Below are 20,062 nucleotides of genomic sequence, written 5' to 3' on the forward strand. Positions count from 1 at the left end.
TCCTAGTGGTTGGCCGTGGGCTGCACACCAAACCTGAGCTTCTTTGCTGTCTTTCTAGCTCTCCCACATCAGTTATGGCTTCCTCTCTCCTGGGTTGTTCCCTTTTGCTTCAAGTGGGCCGTGAACCCCACCTTCGAGGCCAGCCCCTCCCCTGCTCCTGTGGACAGCAGATTCTGTGTCATGAGTCTCTAACTCCTTCTATGCTTTCATAGACCCGCCCCAGTCAGCCTTTTGTCCCCATCCCTCCACCCACACTGTCCTCAGCCAGGCTCATGGCCTTCATTTTGCTGAGTCAGTTCACGTCCCAGCTCAGGGTCCCGACAGTGGGGTTTGATCCTGTTGCTTCCTCCCTCCTCCTCGACACTTCTGCACTTGGCTTTTAGGACTCCGCACTGCTGCTTTCACCTGCCTCACCCACATTCCCTTCCAGCTCGTGGCTCTGTGGCTGCTGGTTCTACCCACTGGCTTCTTGGCATCACACAGCTGAGTGCTTTTTTCCTTTTCAAGATTATTTCTCTTCCTCCTCCTTCTTCCTTCCTCGTTCCTTGGAAGGTAGAGCATCAGAGAGAGAGAAAGAGGTAGTGGGGGAGAATGAGAGAGATCGTTCTTCTGTCTGCTGGTTCACTCCCCAAATGGCTGCAGTAGCCAGATCTGGACCAGGCTGAAGCCAGGAGTCAGGAACTCCATTCTGGATTCTCATGTGGGTGACAGGGGCCCAAGCACTTGGGCCATCTTCTATTACTTTCCCAGATGAATTAGCAGGGAGCTGCTGGATGGAAGTGGAGCAGCTGGGACTGGAACTGGCCCTTAACCTGCTGTGCCACAACACTGGCCAGGGCTCTGTTCTTTGGTCTTTTCCTCATTTGTCCTCCATCCTTGCTCATCGTGTCCTATTTCTGGACTTCAAAGACCAGCTGTGTGCTGGTGATTCCCAGATTTCTCCTTGGCTGGATCTTCACACTTTGGCCTCCACTCTCATCTGCCAGCTGTCCCTTTACATATCACCACTTGGGTGTCAGACTCGCCTCACTCGATCTCAGGGCTTACTCCCTGGCCCATACCAGACCAGGCTGCCTGCAGGCTTCTCCATCCCAGTTGGTGGCAATGCCAACCTTTCATGCTGGCTTAGGCCAAAAACCGCTCAACTGAACTGACTAAAATGCTGAGTGGAATCTAAAAAAAGAAAATCCTTTATTTTTAAAACATTTTATTTTGAAATAATTTAGACATACAAACAAGTTACTGAAACTGTTTACTTCATCTGATTTCTGCTGGTGGCATCTTATGTGGTAGGGACATTTAACAAAGCCAGGAAGTGAAATTGATGGCATAGCTATGACTTAACGACAGACGTTATCCAAACTTGGCCAATTTGGCCACGGATGCCCTTTTCTGGTCCAGGATCCAGTCCAGAACCCCACATTGCAGGTGGCTGTGGCACCTGCTTAGGCCCTGCCCTGTCTCTGGGCGACTCTCAGGACCTTGGCACTTGTGAAGAGTCACTTGTTTGGTCAGTTACAGGGTGCCCTCTGTACGTGCCCACCTGATGTCTCCTCATGGTTGGATTGAGGTTATGCATTTTTGGAAGGAACGCTGCAGAACTGGCATTGGGCCCTTCTCTGTGTTTCACATCAGCAGGTACCTGGTTTCTCTCTCTCAGGCTACTGTTTCGCTCTTGGCAGTTGGTGAATGTTTTCTGTAGAGATACCTTGAGACTATGTAACTGTTATTCAACACACGCTCACCCACTACTGTTAGCCTCCACCTATGGTCTTTGCCTGCTTTAGTTACTGAGGTATTTGCTTAATCAACCCGTCTTTTAATTTAAGTCATTAGTTAATTTGAGAGGCAGGGAGAGGGGGAGGGGAAGAGAGACAGAGATTGTTTCTCCATTTGCTGGTTTACTCCCCAAATGCCCATAATGGCTAGGGCTGAGCTGGGGCCAAAGTTAGGAGCTGGGAAATCAATCTAGGTCTCACGTGGGTAGTGGGAACCCAATTGTTTGAGTCATGGCTGCTGCCTCCCTAGCTCTACATTAGCAAGAAGCTGGAGCCAGGGGCCAGAGCCAGGGAATGAAGCAGACCATGCTTTTTGGGTATAGCTGTATGTCCCAGCCCCTCCATTTGTCTACATACTACCCTGGCCAGTGGCAGGTGTCATGATAATGATAGTGGCTGAGATTTCCCTCACACTTATGTGCTGACTCGTGTGCACCCTCATCGTCGTCCCAGGGTGACTGTCCTGAACAGAACAGCCCAGAACACCTTGGCTCGTGATGCCAGTCAGTGGGCATTGTCAGAGAGACATGCATATGGGGGCTCCTGGGATGAGGCGCTCTGGTGAGGGTCTGGGCCAGCTCTGCTGGGGACCAGTTCAGGGCTGCTTGGGCTCTGGGTGGGGGGGTCGTCCTGCTTGGAACATGTGGCACCAAGCTGTTTGACACGTGCCTAGCCTGCAGCTCTGGTTAGAAGCCTGGGGCTTAGATTTGAGAATAGCTTGATGATGTCACTGAAGCAGCCCACATACTGTTTTGTTGATGGGCTTTTGTCTTTTATTTTTTTTTAAACATTTATTTTCCTTGGCCAGCGTAATTTTTCTTGGGGGCTTTACCCTTTGATCTGGACTGGAAAAAAAATGTTACCATTTTAAGACCTCTTAAAGCATGTCGTAGATTTATTGTGTGTACAAATGGAAATTCAGATAATAGTTCTGTTCTTAACTGAGGAAAAACAAGCAAAGAACATAAATTTCTTGCTCCTTGGAATGGTAAACATGGTGAGGCATATGCCATATATCCTGGCAACAGAAATTCAAGGTTGGAAATAATTCCTTCCCTCCTGAGTCTGCCTTCAGCCTCCCTGGGGAGTGCATCTGCTGAAATTTGCTACTAATTGTAGCCGTAATTTTAGCATGCAATTAAACACATGATTTCCTTCCCAGCTGATGTCTTTCTCCTGGTTGAAACAAAAGCCCTGTTGATGTGAATGGCCACGTTAACATGATGGGAAGCCATGTGGAGTCACCACTGTTTGAGCAGATCTGGCGACCTCGGAGGAACGCCTCTTGCCTGTCAAATGGCAAACAGTGAAGGCCTCTAGTGTTTCCAGGGCTCCTGTCTGCTGGCGAGAGTAAACCAACCACTGGGGCCAGTCTTGCCTCTGAGAGGAAGACTCAGAGGAGACACATGAGGTGGCAGGAGTCAGAGGTGGGGCCTAGGGGGATGCAGTGGTAGGATCAGAGGCTGATAGGGGGCCCTCTGCTCCTAGGGTTGTTAGGTGGTCTGGGGTCTGAGAGCATGAAGCTGGTCTGAGCCCAGAAGGCCCAGGTGAAGCTGGGGGAGGCAGAATTTATAGGATATAGCACTAAGGTGGCCTTCCACAGGGGGTGAGTCAGGGATCTTCCAGTGGTCCATCCCGTTACCTATGTTCTCCCAGTGTACCTTGCCATATGACACCCTGTCACCCAGTCTCCCAGTGTACCTCCCCATGTGACATCCTGTCATCCGTGTTCTCCCAGTATACCTCCCCATGTGACACGTGTCACCCACGTTCTCCCATTGTACCTCCCCAGGTGACACCCTGTCACCCGCGTTCTCCCAGTGTAGCTCCCCAGGTGATACCCTGTCACCCGCGTTCTCCCAGTGTAGCTCCCCAGGTGACACCCTGTCACCCGCGTTCTCCCAGTGTAGCTCCCCATGTGCCACCCCTGTCACCCGCGTTCTCCCAGTGTAGCTCCCCAGGTGACACCCTGTCACCCGCGTTCTCCCAGTGTAGCTCCCCAGGTGACACCCTGTCATCCGCATTCTCCCAGTGTAGCTCCCCAGGTGACACCCTGTCACCCGCGTTCTCCCAGTGTAGCTCCCCAGGTGACATCCTGTTGCCTTTGTTCTTCCACCGTTGGAGTAACCATGCCTTCTCTCTCCTCATGGTTGGGCAGGCAGCAGTTTCCGTGCTGTTTGATCTTGCCCGTCCCTCGCTTGTTGTGGTATTAGCCTCCTTTTCCTTCACTTCAGGGCTGGTCTTACTCCCTGGGTTTCTGATTTCATCTACCTGAGTGAGCTTCCTGGTAGGGGAATGTGGCCCTTCACCTCTGGTAACTACCTGAAATGCTCTTTCAGATGGCAAGTTTGGTGCCTACATGCAAGTGCACATTCAGAACGACGGACCCGTGACCATAGAGCTGGAATCTCCGGCACCTGGCGCTGCTGCCTCTGACCCAAAGCAGGTGAGTCTGGAGTGCAGGGCTCGGGTGTCTTCTGGGTGACTGTAGTCTTTTTTCAGTTTTGTTTTAGACCCCGCAGTAATCTTTAGTCTGAGGTGGAGAGACCTTCATGGCTGTGGCCTTGTGTTTATTTTAATACTTCGTTTCCCAATAATGTCTGTTGGCACCACGTGCCCTGAGCACTGTGGTAGGATGGGACTGCCCATTTCCCTTGCCTCCTCCTGCCTTTGGATTCCGGTGAAATGTTCTTTGCCCAGCCCCTACCTCTGGGTTCTTGTTCCTCGTCCAGATGCCATGGTGTTCACCTGCCACTGGGTGGCAGCAGAGTAGTGGCCCAGGACTGGACGGTTCTCTGGTTTGGAACAGTTAGTAACCTGTTTTTTACAGTGTATCGTCTGCATGTGACAAATGTTACCCACGTTCTGTCCAGTGTACCTTCCCCACGTGACATCCAGGTGACATTTGTCACCCCTGTTCTCTGCAGTATATTGTCACCATGTGAGATCTTGTTACCCATGTACCTTCCCCATGTGACATAATGTCCCAGGTGTGGGTAGATGTGCCACATCTTCTTTTAAGCCTTCATTTTTCTAAATCAGCATCTGACCTAGATTTACTGCCACCTCTGTGAGCTTCCAGAAAAACAGGTAATTAAAATAAAGAAAGGAAATGTGTTAATGTCGTTGCATTTATCTGGTCTCACATGGGCTGAATACACTTTAAAAGGCTTTGATTAACACTTGATGAGATGTGTGGGCCTGGCAGGCAGAGGAGTAAGGACTGAAGGGACGTTCCTGTTCTGCTCGCTCGCCTTCCTCTCTTCCTGGGAAGCTGTGAGGGACAAGGGCGCAGTCGATGAGGGATGTGTGGAGACTTACAGCTGGGTGACTGGTGCATAGCCGTGTCTTCTAGGTGGAACAGACCCTTTCTTTCCCGTTACTGATGCTGTGTCAGGGGAGAAGTAGGGGCACGGCTGATATGGTCGTGCTTGAGGGCCCTGGAATTACCAGTAACATTAAAAAAAATCACAAATATCTGCATGAAAATATAAGCTTTTTATTTTGCAGTTACTTGAGACTTAGAGAAAAGACAGAGTTCCTGCCTCCCCTAATCTTAATATTTTACATAGTCATAGTATAAAAATCAAACATTGAAATTAATATTGACACAGTATTATTAATTACATTACTGTGTTTGGGTTTTACTAGGTTTCTATCTTTTAATGTTCTTCTTTCTGTCCCAGGATAATGTGGGTTCCCATGTTTCCTTTAATTGTCATTTCTCCTTTGTAATTTGCAGTCTTGGACAGTTCCTCAGTCTTTCCTTGTCCTCCATGATCTTGACCCTCAGAGACTGTTTGGCTGCTTTGTGGAATATTTTTCAATATGGGGTTTCTATGATTATATTAAGGCTTTGCATTTGGCAGGAATAGCATAAGCACAAACATGAGCTTGTGTCCTTCTTAGTGGTGTCAATTTGTCTTATTATAGGTGGTGTTAACCTTATCACTTGGTGAGGGTGGAGTCTGTTAGATTTCCCCATCCCGCAAGAACTTCTGCCCTCTCTCCCCTTGCCTGTCCTCTTACTCATCATGGCCGACAGCTCGCTTTCTGCTTCCCCACCACAATAACAGGGCTGCTTTTCCCTGGCCAAGGCCAGCCTTTCCACCTAGGCTAGCTCTGCCTGCAAAACTTGTGAGGCCGCAGAGATCATAGGCCTGTGGAGCCCCCCTGGCCTGGTCTTGGAACCATCCCTTCTTCCTTCTCAGCAACCTCTGTCCTCCTGTTAGGTCTGTGTCTTTTGCTCACGCATCATATTTCTGCTGACATTATTCATTTTAAAAGCTATACTTGAAAGGCAGAGCAACAGAAAAAGGGGAGCAGGGGAGAGAGAGAGACAGAGATCTTTTATCCTCTGGTTCACTTCCCAGATGGCTGCAACAGCCGGGGCCAGGCTGGGCCAAAGTCAGAAGCCAGGAATTCCATCTAGGTCTCCCTTATGGGTGGCGGGGGCTCAAGCACTTGGCCACCTTCCACTCTTCCCCGAGTGCATTTGGCAGGGAGCTGGATCAGAAGTGGAGCAGCTGTGACTCAAACCTGCTGGTGTTGCAAGGGATGGCTTGCCTGCTGCTCAACCGTCTCCACTGGTGCTCTGCTTTGTGAAGGCTGTTGCTGAGATCCCCAGTGGCCTCTGCGCTGCTTCGTCTTGTGGCTGTCTTCCAGGCCTCCTTGCCGGCCGTCTCGGTAGCCCCTGCCCCCATGGCCCTCTTGCCCTGGAAGCCGCTGTAGCCCTGTTTTCCAGGATACCCTTCTCTTCTGGTTTGCTTCTTGTCTCTGGCTACTCCCTCTGGGTTAATTTGATCGCTATCCTCTGGTTTTGATGTATTAGCCTGCTTTACTTGGAGAACAATTTTATTTTTTTTCCCCAGTCTAAGTATCTTTCTGGAAATGTTAGAGTACACAGTACACCTTTGGGATTATCAGCTTTTTTCCAGCTTTTGCTGCTGTCTTGTTTAGGTCGAAGGGTGCAGAGATGGCAGTTATTCGAGGCGAATAAGTTTGGAGATCTAATGTGCAGCTTGAAGACTTTAGTCCTATATTGTATTATGTACTGGAAATTTGCCAGGGGAACAGATTTTAGATACTTTCATAACACACATACACACACACACACACACAAATAAAGGTAACTGTCAGTTGATAGATATGTCATTTTCTTGGCTGTAGTGACCATGTGTGCGTGTATCAAAGTATCATGTTGGCACGGGCATTCGGCCTAGAGGTTGACCCACCAGCTGAGGTACCTGTATCCCACATCACAGTGCCTGAGTTTGAGTCCCAGCTCACCTGCTGATTCTAGTCTCCTGCTAATGCAGATCCGGGGACACAGCAGGGGATGTCTTGAGTTCCTGCCAGTCATGTGGGAGACCCTGACTGAGGGCTAGGCTCCCAGTTTCAGCCTGGTGCAGGCCCAGCCATTGCTGGCTTTTAGGAAGTGAACCAGGGGATGGGAGATTTCTTTCTCTCCCCCTCTCTCTGCGCCTCTCAAATAATAATAAAAAAAGCTGTATATCTTAAGTATATATAATAAAACAGTCACAAAATTAAAATTAAATATTTCTCTCTTGTTGAAAATATTTATTTAGGTGCCAGCACACCGGGTTCTAGTCCTGGTCGGGGCGCCGGATTCTGTCCCGGTTGCCCCTCTTCCAGGCCAGCTCTCTGCTGTGGCCAGGGAGTGCAGTGGAGGATGGCCCAGGTACTTGGGCCCTGCACCCCATGGAAGACCAGGATAAGTACCTGGCTCCTGCCATTAGATCAGCGCGGTGCGCCGGCCGCAGCGCGGCTGCCACAGCGGCCATTGGAGGGTGAACCAACGGCAAAGGAAGACCTTTCTTTCTGTCTCTGTCTCTCTCTCTCACTGTCCACTCTGCCTGTCAAAAAAAAAAAAAAAGAAAGAAAGAAAGAAAATATTTATTTATTTGAAATGCAGAGTTACAGAGAAAGACACAAAGAGACGGGGGGTGGGGGAGGAGAGTGAGCCATCCACTGGTTCACTCTGCAGATAGCCGCAGTGGCCAGCAGTGGGCCAGGCTGAAGCCAGGAGCCTGGAGCAGGAGCTTCTTCCAAGTCTCCCACATGAGTGGCCCAAGCACGCGGGCAATTCTCCGCTGCTTTCCCAGGCCGTTAGGGAGCTGGATTAGAAATGGAGCAGCCGGAACACAAACTGGTGCCCACATGGCATGCGGGCATCACAGGCAGTGGCTTTACCTGCTATGCCACAATGCCAGCCCACATTATTTTTTATAACTTTTCATGAGCTGTGTTAACTTATTAGCATACTAAACGTCTAGTTATTTCTGAATCCTTTGGTGCTGTCTCTTGAAATGCATGTGTTGTCTTGTGTCAGTGTCAGTTATTTGTGTTTCCTGATCCTGGAGTCTGGTGCACAGCTCTCCAGTAGGTGGCAGCCAGCGGGCACAGAAGGGCCACAGTGACTAGTACTGGCCTCTGCCTGTGGCCTCTCTGCCTCTACTCAGTGAGAAGGTGCCTCCTCTTAGAGCAAATGCTGATTTGCTTGCTTTTGTGTTGATAGGACAGAGTCCAAGCCAAATTTGTTTTACTGATAAATATGCGTCTCCAGCCACTAATGTTCTAATGCTGAGTGTTTTATTTTCCCATTATATTCCAAACTGCTACAAGTACACTACAGAAGAATGGTTCTTCATGCTAGTTGTTTTTAAAAGTGGCCTTTTTAAACTGTCCACACAGGTGAACAGTGTGTACATGTATGCCTGTGTGCACATGGGTGTGGAAGTGTGTGCCTGTGTGTTTGTGGAAGTGTGGGTGAGTGTGCCTGTGCGTGGAGTGTGTATGTGCGTGCCTGTGCAAGTGTAGAAGAAGTATGGATGTGTTAGAGGTGTGCCTGGCACTGTGAAGAAGAGAAGGGGTGCCGCCACTCGGTTCCTGTGACAGGTTAGCAGCAGGGACAGAGGTGAAGCACAGGATCAGATAACTGAGGAACCGGCCAGGACCATCCAGTGCATGCCCCTCCTTAAAACCCTCTCAGTGCCTTCCACCGGTGTTCCGATGGTGCTCTAGGCTTTTTCCAGCGGCTTGCCCGCAAGTCTCGGTGCCTCATCCGCTCTCGGCTCTCTCCATCCTGACGGTGGGTTGAGCTCTCTTCTGCCCTGGGATTCTTCTCTCAATTCAATGTCTTGATGATTAATTTCTCCACCTGCTCGTTCCCTTGTTTCTTCTTGGTGTGCACCTCTCCTAAAAGTCCAGCTGCCCGAGTCTCGCCTGCTGCCGTGCCCTGGGAGGTGGACCTGGTGTGTGTCCTGTGGAGGAATGGCGACCTGGCCCTGGGCTGTGCTGTCTGTGAAAGCCAGTACTACCCCTGCTGCAGCAAGCTGGGTAGGCTGCTCAGGGCACTGGAGCTTTTAGCTGACCTCTGAGGGTGAATAGAGGAGAAGGGACTCGCAGTGGTCCTTTGCAAACTTGTACTTCAAACACTGGATTCTTTCAAGAGTCTCAGAGCTCTCTTAACAGCTGACACAGCGACTGCTGGCAAAGACGAGGCTGGTCCACGTAACGAGCGATTTGCCCGCCTTAAACAGCTCTGTCCTCCTTTTGGAAGCTGTATGTGGTTAGAAGGCGGAAGAACATCGCAGTCTTGCTCTGAAAGATGCATTTCTAGAGGAGCAGGGCATGGAAGCAGTAGCTGAACCACTGGGCAGAAGCTGGTTTCCCTGCTGCATTTCCATGAACAGACATGTTTCTGGAACATTGTGATTATTACCTGGTACATGGTTGCTGGGACATGACTTCTCCCAGGCGCAGCCAGACATGGGGAGGCTGCACCCCCTCGCCCGCCTTTCCTATGGTACAAGCTGACTCTTGCTCTTGTTTTAGTCCTAAGTGCCCTTTCCTCAGTGGGGCGTCTCTTCCTGGGCCTCCCACGTGTGAGAGCAGATGGATGCTTTTTCCTGGTGACAAGGGGAAGTTTTGATTTGAGGGACTCGTCCCTGGAGCCCAGGGCCTGTCTAGTTCACAGTGTTGCCATTAATTATGTTCTCATTTATTTAGAGCAATTGAAAACCTCACTAAATTGAAATGCTGGAAAGAGCTGAAAAAAATGAACTTTCAAATACACGTCTCTGAGTTAACTGATGTGTTTATTGACAAACCACTGGGATGAACTGGCCAGTGAAAAATGGTGTGTTTGATTCTATGAAGCTTTTAATTTTATGCTTCTCTGAATATCCTCATGGCTATATCTATAATTTTCTCTGTGTACGTGTCTTAGCAGCAAACATCTATCCCTGTGCTGGACCTTGGGATGTCAAGATTGAGACATGCATAGCCTCTGTGGGATTGGAAAGAAATATGTAGGGTAGGAAGGGGGATGGGAAGACAGTTCCAATGGGTTTGCTTCCAGAGAGGGGCTGCCTCTTCAGTGAGGTGTGCTGTGGAATCTGAAAGATGACTGGCGCTTCCACCTTTTTTTTTTTTTTTAAGATTTATTTATTTATTTGAAAGGTAGAGTTACACAGAGGCAGAGGCAGAGAGAGAAAAAGAAAGGTCTTTCATTTACTGGTTCACTACCCAGATGGCTGCAATGGCTGGAGCTAGGCAGATCTGAAGCCAGGAGCCAGGGTTTCCCATGCAGGTGTAGGGGCCTAAGGACTTGGGCCATCTTCCACTGCTTTCCCAGGCAATAGCACAGAGCTGGATTGGAAGTGGAGCAGCTGGGACTCAAACCAGTGCCCACATGGGATGCCACACTGCAGGTGGTGGCTTTACCCGCTATGCTACAGTTCCAGCCCCTTCTTCCACCTTTGATACATTAAACATTTTGGCCGCCCATCAGGGCAGAGCATCTGTTTTGCTTTAAACCAGTTCTGAGGACACTAAAGGGTTCAGGCATGTCAGGGTTATGGGCTTTATTGATTTGTTCCTGTGTACATGTATTGGGCAGCTTTCTTCATTATTGTAATCTCCTCCCATTTGTGGGCGTGTTAAAGAGAAGTAAACCACTTACCTTACTGGCTTGATTTGCCAAAGGTGAACAGGGTCTCTTGTGATACCAAGGGGAGGGGAGGTAAGGTTTATCCTTCCATGGGTTGATACAGTGAGTAGAGCAATAATTTAATTATGCAGACTCAAGGTTTTGATGGAGAATTCTTAGTGTTCCAGGTAATTTATTAGATGCTTCATAGTCCCAGATAGTTGTAGCAGAATGTTCTGCCATTTGGTGGTGTCTTGTAGAAAGCCTTGTTCAAACGTTTGCATCAGTAGTGGAGAGAGAAGAATGATCTGACAGAAATAAGGAAATGCAGCCCTTGGGGTGATTGCTTTCAAGGTCTGCTGCCTGTGCACGGGGCTTGCCCACATGTTGCATTTCAGGTGCAGTCCCTGATGGCCGACACGGTCTTCACCTTTTTCAATCCAGGTTGTCTCTAAGAGAAGGGGAAGGTGAGTGAGTGGAGCGTGAACTGGATCAAGTAGCTTTTAGCGGTTCGTGAACTGCACTCATCCCCTATGTTTTCCATGCACAGATGCATGCACATGTGCAGTCATGCCCTTGAGTGCCTTTTTCCTGGAGAGAAGGTGCAGCACTTCCATCACAGTGGCCGAAAGTCTCAAGAAGTGAAGCTGCTGGCGGACTGGGGGCTGTTGTGTGTGCAGGGATTGTGGGATTGTGTATTTTTCTCTCTGCCAAAGTCACCCGGGGCACATAGTAGTGTTCCTCCTGGGGTGGCCTAAGGACGCTTGGCATTGAGCCACCCAGAGAATTATTCAAAATGCAGAGTCCTGGGCCCCCACAGGGATTTTCTGAATCAGCATTCTCAGCACGTCTGGATGTGGCGTGCAGAAGAGCAGCACGGTTAGGTTTCTGTGCAGGTCTCGTGCGCTCTGTAAGCACACTGGCATTTGAAAACTGCTGGACCAGAGAAAATCTGACGTTGCCATTATCATCTGCTCCAGGCCCTGGTTTCCTCTGGCCAACTCTACCCTCCCCTCCCCACCCCAAATGTCTAAAAATACTTTACAACCTGTGTCATTGCTGCTGCCGGGAAGCAAGATGGTCTCCCAGCACCCCCCACTGATGCAGTGGTGGAAATGTTCCCAGAACATGGTGCCTTCTCGACACACTTACAGAGGTGCCAGGGAGAGCCGGCAGAGCAACGAGAGCTATCGTATTGACAACAGTGACTGATGATCGGCCACTGTGCTGGTGACATGACGCCTCGGCATGTGCTGCCGGAGTAATCGTTTCTTAAAAGAGAGGAGCGGAGCATGTGAGCTCCTCTGGAAGACTGTGGTGGTGTAGCTTCTTAGGACTTTTGACTGAAAAGTAATTTAGAGTTCTTTGGGCTTTTTTGTTTGTTTGTTTTCCCTCCCTCCCTGCCTCCCTCGCTCCCTCCCTCCCTTCCTTTCAAAAGATTTATCTATTTGAAAGGCAGAGTTAGAGAGGGAGGCACAGAGAGAGAGAGAGAGAGAGATCGATCTTCCATCTCCTGGTTTACTCCTCAATGGCCACAATAGTTGGGATTGGGCTGGGGTGAAGCCAGGAGCCAGAAACTTCTTCTGGGTCTCTCATGCGCCTCAGGGGCCCGAGCACTTTCCCAGGCCATTAGCAGGGAGCTGGAACAGAAGTGGAGCAGCCAGAACGCCCGTAGCCCACTGTGCCACAATGCCGGCCCCTCATTTGCTTTCTTGACTACCAGACATCGAGTGGCATACTCACCTGTCAGTATATTAGTGGGCCTAGAATAAAAACCCAGGACAGCTGACATCTCAGCCTTTGCACAGAAATTGCAACTTAATGAAATGCATGAATGTCCCGGCTCCCATGGGCAGTTGGCTGATTTTATCTATTTAAATACCCATGGCAAATCGTCGAGGGCTCATATTTTATGGTGTGCTATTACCTGTTAAGCACATGGTAAAAGCTTCTTACGGTGAATCACAGCCTAGTTTCCTACAGATTATTTACTGTTTCTTGAATAAGTGTCAGTTTTTTTTCTCTTGTGTTTCTGTTCATTCACCTAACGTGAGTCCCCTTCTGTGAATGTCTTCCCCGTCTTGGGGGTCCCTTTCACACAGCTTTTCATTCATAGCGCTCGTCCCAGTGCCCATCCTGCCTGCCTGAATCCCGCTGTGTGGTGTGGCGTGGGCGTCTCAGTGGTAATGCACTTGAACTAAGCCCGTGCTCCTTCACATGTCCCTTTGTTTGCTTGTTCCTTTATCCACTTCTCCAACCCCCGATGTGTGCGGCCACACCTGTGTACCCATCCATCCAGACAACCCCCTGCTCATCACTCATCCAGCAGACACTTCCAGGGTGCCTGTTCCGTACTGCCTGTGCATAGCCCTGAGCCAAGGCCTGCTCTCAGAGCGTTTACATTCTAGTGCAACACATGCAGAAAAACGGACAATTAAAGTTGTGATTATGTAAAGAAGCCAAACAGGAGTCAGACGTAGAGAATGCCATTGGGGCGGAGGCTGCCTAGTGGACAAGTATCGGGGAAGGTCATCGAGCTGAGAAGGAGCCAGGCACGTGAAGACTGAGGGAAGAATGTGCTGGACAGAGAGAGAGGGCCCACAAGGGTAGAGCTCTGGGTGACTGGTGGAGGAAAGGCCCCTGTGGCTGGAGGTTGGGCAGGGCGGGGAGGCCAGAGTTGGGGCTGGGCCTGGTGGTTGGGCAGGGGGCTGGGTCTGGAGGTTGGGCAGGGGTGAGGCTCACACGCCGGTAGCCTCCACTGGTAGTGAGCTGGAGGGTTACCAGCACGCCGAGAGCTCTGATGGGTGTAGATGGAGACGGGTGAGGCAGGATTGTAGTGTGGGCTCAGGAAGAAGGGTGGCGATGATGGCCCAGGACAGGGCAGCAGAGAGTGCCTGTGGCAGCTCTGCAACAGGGGGCTGGGACAGGTGGTGAGACTCTGGGAACGCGCTGGGGCTCTTAACCCCTCTGGTGATTTGCCGGGCATGATAGAGCTTTTCTGTCAGTGGCGCCCTCTGTGACCAAGCCGTACCGTAGTCTCACCCCACCCAGGTCCACTCTGCACAGACCCCGATCTTGCTTCCTGTGATGAGATCAGACAGTGGATAGCCGAGAGTGTGGTGTTCACCCATGCTTCTGAGTGGCCTTGGGCATGGTGGGGACACACAGCCAGCACCCACCTGGTGGGATTTTAATAAAACAAGCAAGCAGGTTCTCGCGGGGGTAGCAGGGGAGGCATCATCCTTCTCTAGGTCAGCATGAAGCCAGTTTCCCCCAAATTCAGAAAAACCTGAATTATTAAAAACAAATCGTAAAACAAAAGCCCAAGAAACCTCACTTATATTGGATTTCTCTATACCATTTTAGCTAATTAGTGTCAGGAAAATTTCTGCATCTGAGTCTTGGGAGCTTCTCAGAAGCAAGAGAGGTCTATTTCTGGAAGAGTATGTTTCCTGGTGTCCATTGATCTTGGAATAGCAGCTCCCGAGGCGGAGCGGAAACCCAGGTCTGGAGGAGGCTGAATCCCGGCGGCCCCCACTCTGCCTGTGCTGGTGGCGGCTCTGAGCCCGCTCTGGCTCCTGCCACCGCCTTAGTTCTTTTTGTGGATAGGAAACACGGAAGAATCACACTTCTGTGAAGATCCTTGACGCAAAGTGTCCTCCTTTGACTGCTTTCCATAAAACGGGAAGTCAGTTTCTTTTTCTATTTTCAGTCATGAAAGTGAAGCCTGGAAGCCTCCATTTCTGTGTAATGGAAAGATCTAAGTCTGGGGCCCTGTTTCCGTCTTCCACTGTGTCTGCTAAGTCAGGAGCACGCTCCCCACCCCACAACCCAGAGCGGTGGCCCTGGTCAGGGATTGCACCGCTGTTGACTGCACAGGGAGGGCAGAGGTGGGTATTAACTCTGGTGTCAGTGCTGCGTCATGGAACCTTCTGGGGATAACAATGGGATCTATAGAGTTTCATTTCAAAATGCAGACGCCATCGGGCCTTGGGTGCCATGGATTTTTTTGTTTGTTTGTGTGCAGTTTTCAAGTGTCCATTTGCCCCCTTCATTTTCTTCTGGGAAGAGTCTGTTAGCATTGTAATTATTATTATTATTTTTTAAAAAAATATTTCAGGCAAACAGGCAGTGTGTTAACTGGAAAATACCAATTGAGAAATGTTATTTTTTAACAGTGAGCTTTTATAGCGTTCTTGGGTAGAAAGGCATTTTTATAGAAACAGTTCTTTTCCTGTCTTTTATTTTTCTCATGAGCCTATAAAGTAACATTTTATATCAATTTCTGTTACATGTGATACATAAAATCAGTATTCTTTAGAAAATTTAGCAACTTGAGGTACAGTAAAAATACTTTTGGTGGCAATCTTTCTCAGAGGTAGCGCCATTGATAAGTTCTATGTATTTCCTTCCAGGCTTAATAAAAATGTTTGTCTACATTGACATAGTCATGACAAATACATGGCATCTCAGAGTGTGTATATGTCATAAGGTTTAAAAATAGATACTCAGCATAACGTTTGCCACTGCAGCCGTTTTCAAAGGTACTGCATTGTTGTGCAGTCGTCATCACCACCGCTCATACATGAGACTCCATTTCGCAAAGCTGAAACTGTACTCATCAAATTCTAATTCCCCCTTCTCCCTTCCCTTTCCTCCAATCCCTGGCAACCACCATTCTGATTTCTGTCTTCTGATTTTGACTTTAAGGATCATATGAATGAAACCACTTGGTATTTTTCATTTTGTGACTAGCTTACTTCCTCTTTTGCCTAATGTCTTTTTTTTTTTTTTTTTTTGACAGGCAGAGTTAGAGAGAGAGAGACAGAGAAAGGTCTTCCTTCCGTTGGTTCACCCCCCAAATGGCTGCTACGGCCGGTGCGCTGCGCCGATCCGAAGCCAGGAGCTAGGTACTTCCTCCTGGTCTCCCATGGGGTGCAGGGCCCAAGCACTTGGGCCATCCTCCACTGCCTTCCTGGGTCACAGAAGAGAGCTGGACTGGCAGAGGAGCAACTGGGACAGAATCCGGCGCCTCAATTGGACTAGAACCCAGGGTGCCGGTGCTGCAGGTGGAGGATTAGCCTAGTGAGCCGTGGCACCGGCCATGGCCTAATGTCTTCAAGGTTCATCCCTGTTGAACTTTATGTTTATAGCAAGTACCAGAGGTTCCTTTTCGTGGCTGAATAATATTCCAGCGCAGTATATGTGCCACATGTGTTTATCCATTCATCCACCCTGTGCATTTGGGTCATTTCTACTTTGTAGCTGTTGTGGATGGTACTGCTGTGACACTGGCGAATAGATACCTCTTCAAGATCTCTTAAATACTTTTGAGTGTATACCTAGAAGTGGAACTGCTGGGTCATAGAGTAGCTCTTTAAGTTTTTGAGGAACCGTCATGCTGTTTCTCACAGAGTCTGCACCATCTTACATTCCCACTGCTAATGCGCAAGAGTTCTGTTTCTCTGTCTTCTCACTCACACCTTGTGTTTATCCTAGCAGAGGGGAGGTTGCATCTCATTGTGGTGTTGATTTGCATTTCCCTAGTGATTAGTGACTAAGCATCTTTTCATGTGCTTATTGGCCACTCTTTAGAGAAGTTTTGATTCATGTCTGTTGTCTATGTTTGAATTGAGTTGTACATTTTCTTATTGTTGAGTCATGGGATATATATCTATATATCTATCTATATTATATATATATACACACACACTCACATTTGTATATGTATATAATATTTATTTATTTGAAAAGCAGATAGAAACCTTCCATCACCTGGTTCAGGCCAAAGCTGGGAGTGAGCCTGAAACTCAGTTGTGTCACCCATATGCATGTCAGAGATCCAGTACTTGAGTCATCACCTCCTGCCTCCCAGGGTCCACAGTAGCTGGAAGTAGAGTCCGGACTTGAACCCAGGCATCCAGCACCCACCCCTGTACTCAGTACATTAATTCCTTATCGAGTTTATGATTTACAGATTTTTTTAAAGAGATTTATTTGTTTTATTTAAAAGACAGACTTAGAGATGAAGAGAGGGGGGGGGGAGAGTTTCTTCCATCCACTGGTTCATTCCCCAAATGGCTACAATGGCCAGAGTTGGGTCAGCCTGAGCCATTGGCTAGGAGCCTCATCTGGTTCTCCTGCATGGGTGGCAGGGCCTCAAGTACTTGCTCCATCTCCCTTCTGCTGCTTTCCCAGGCCATTAGTGGGAAGCTGGATTGAAAGTAGAGTAGCTGGGACATGAACCTGCACCCATAGGGGATGCTGGCATCCTTAGATGGCAGCTTAATCCACTATGCCACAATGGAGTCCCATGATTTGCAAATATTTTCTACTATTCTGTGGGTTGTGTTTACACTGTTGATAGCATCCTTTGCTGTCCAAAAGTTTTAAAATTTGATGAAGTCTAATTTGTCTATTTTTTTAAAAAAGATTTATTTATTTATTTGAAAGGCAGAGTTACAGAGAGGTAGGGGCAGAGAGAGAGAGAGAAAGGTCTTCCATCCTCTGGTTTACTCCCCAAATGGCTGTAATGGTTGGAGCTGTGCCGATCTGAAGCCAGGAGCCAGGAACTTCTTGGTTTCCCACGCAGGTGCAGGGCCCTGAGCACTTGGACCATCTTCTACTGCTTTTCCAGTCTATAGCAGAGAGCTGGATCGGAAGAGGAGTAGCCAGGACTTGAACCCCTGCCCATATGGGATGCCGGCACTGCAGGTGGCGTCTTTACCCCCTATGCCACAGCACTAGCCATTTTAATTTTTTTTTTAATTTTAGTGCCTATGCTTTTTTTTTTTTTTTTAATTTATTTGACAGGTAGAGTTATAGACAGTGAGTGAGAGAGAGACAGAGAGAAAGGTCCTCCTTCCGTTGGTTCACTCCCCAAATGGCCGCTACGGCAGGCGCTTTATCTATCCAAAGCCAGGAGCTAGGTGCTTCCTCCTGGTCTCCCATGCAGGTACAGGGGCCCAAGAACTTGGGCCATCCTCCACTGCCCTCCTGGGCCACAGCAGAGAGCTGGACTGGAGGAGGAGCAAGTGGGAGTAGAACCCGGCACCCATATGGGATGCCGGCACCGCAGGCAGAGGATTAACCAAGTGAGCCACCATGCTGGCGCCTGCCTATGCGTTTTTCTTTCTTTCTTTTTTTTTTTTTTTTTTTTTAAAGATTTATTTATTTATTTGAAAGTCAGAGTTACACAGAGAGAGGAGAGGCAGAGAGATAGAGAGAGGTCCTCCATCCGATGATTCACTCCCCAGACGGCTGCAACGGCCAGAACTTCACCAATCTGAAGCCAGGAGCTTCTTCCAGGTCTCCCACATGGGTGCAGGGGCCCAAGGACTTGGGCCATCTTCTACTGCTTTCCCAGGCCATAGCAGAGAGCTGGGCTGGAAATGGAGCAGCTGGGACTCGAACTGGTGCCCATATGGGATGCCGGCGCTTCAGGCCAGGGCATTAAACCGCTGCACCACAGCACCAGCCCCAACCTGCGTATGCTTTTGATTTTGATGTCATGTTCAAGAAATCATTGCCAAATCCAAAACTGTGAGACTTTGCCCTTATGTTTTCTTCTAAGGGTTTTATAGTTTTAGCTCTTTCATTGAGTTAGGTATTTGATCCATTTCAAGATAATTTTCATACATGGTATAAGGTAAGTACTAAGTTTTGACTTGTAGACAGGTTGAACAGACAGTACCAAGGACGTTTTTTATGGAACCATTCGAGAGTAAGTTATTGATCTGATGCCCCATTACCCCTGAACTCAATGGTGTATTTCCTACAAACAAGGACATTTTCTTACAGAACCCCCCAAACACTCAGCAAAAACAGAAAGTCACCACTGACGTTAGCATCCACTACTCAAACCCACTGACATTTTACCAGTATAGGTCTTTTATAATAAAAGGTTGTAGTTCAAAATTGTGCATTGCATTGCTGTCATGAATTTTTTTTTTTTTAATATTATTTACTTGTGGGGCTGGCGCTATAGCATAGCAGGTAAAGCCATTGTCTGCAGTGTCAGCATCTCATATGGGTGCCAGTTTGAGTCCCAGGTACTCCACTTCCGATCCAGCTTTCCGTTATGGTCTGGGACAGCAGAAGAAGATGACCCAAGTCCTTGGGCTCCTGCACCTGTGTGGGAGACCTGGAAGAAGCTCCTGGTTCCTAGGTTCAGATTGGTGCAGCTCCGGCTGTTGTAGCCATTTGGGGAGTGAACCAGCAGATGGAAGACCTCTCAGACCTCTCTCTCTTTACCTCTCCTTCTCTCTCTGTGTATCTCTGACTTTCAAATAAGTAAATAAATCTTTAAAAAAAAATGAGATGATTTACTTGAGAGGTAGAGTTACAGACATAGAGAGGGAGAGAGAGAGGTCTTCCATCTGCTGGTTCACTTCCCAATTGGCTGCATTGGCCAGAGATGGCTGGTTTGAAGCCAGGAGCCAGGAGCTTCCTCCGGGTCTCCCACGCGGGTGCAGGGGCCCAAGCAGTTGGGCCATCTTCTACTGCTTTCCCAGACCATTAGCAGAGAGCTGGATTGAAAGAGCAGCAGCCGGGACTGGAACTGGCACCCTTATGGATGCCAGTGCTGCAGATGGAGGCTTAACCTACTACACCATAGCACTGGCCCCAGTCATGTGTCTTTAGTGTCCTTTATTCTAACTCAGTTTCTCCAAGTTTCCTAGACTTTAATGACCTTATTTTTTGGAAGAGGAGAGGCATTATTCTTAAGTCTGTCCCTCAGGTTAGGTTTCTCTGGTAGACCCATCAGGGTTAGATTCAGGAGTGTGTGTGTGCGTCTGTGTGTGTTGTGTGCCCGTGTATAGCAACATGCACGCTTGACCTAAATGGTAATGTATATATAGTTTTGAAACATGCTTCCTTTCTTATCCAGTACCATTTGTATTTTTATTTATGCAGCCAATTCATTCATTTCTAACTACAAGATAAGATTCTGTCATATGAATATATTGCATTTTGTTTAGCTCTTCTCCTTGTCATGAATTCATGGAGTTGTTGGCAGATTTTGCCGTTACTAACGATGCAAAAATCCTTGTTTACATTTCCTTTTGTGAATCTAGATTTCCTAGGCAATAGAAAATTGCTCCTCTGTTATGCTTATTTTTTAAAATTTTTTAAAAATGTATTTATTTATTTGAAAGGCAGAGTTACAGAGAGGCAGAGGTAGAGGCAGAGAGAGAGCGAGCTCTTCAATTCCCTGGTTCACTCCCTAAATGGCTGCAACAGCCGTAGCTGTGCTGATCCGAAGCTTCTTCCAAGTCTCCCACATGGATGTGGGGGCCCAAGCACTTGGGCCATCTTCTGCTGCTTTCTC

General features: G+C 48.5%; 1 protein-coding gene across 5 annotated transcripts in view; it reads left to right on the plus strand.

Moving 5' to 3' along the window:
• The window catches only part of DTD1 (D-aminoacyl-tRNA deacylase 1), a 171,963-nt gene that overhangs the window by 39,327 nt on the left and 112,574 nt on the right, over positions 1 to 20,062 (plus strand). For all 5 annotated transcript variants that reach the window (XM_017341778.4, XM_089308223.1, XM_008256344.5 and 2 more), the window contains one exon: positions 4,118 to 4,224. In XM_017341778.4, the coding sequence (XP_017197267.1) occupies positions 4,118 to 4,224 (107 nt within the window). The remainder of the gene's footprint in view (positions 1 to 4,117; positions 4,225 to 20,062) is intronic.

This window comes from Oryctolagus cuniculus, chromosome 11, assembly GCF_051225735.1.
Source record: "Oryctolagus cuniculus isolate XC-2025 breed Fujian yellow rabbit chromosome 11, ASM5122573v1, whole genome shotgun sequence".
Classification (NCBI taxonomy): domain Eukaryota; kingdom Metazoa; phylum Chordata; class Mammalia; order Lagomorpha; family Leporidae; genus Oryctolagus; species Oryctolagus cuniculus.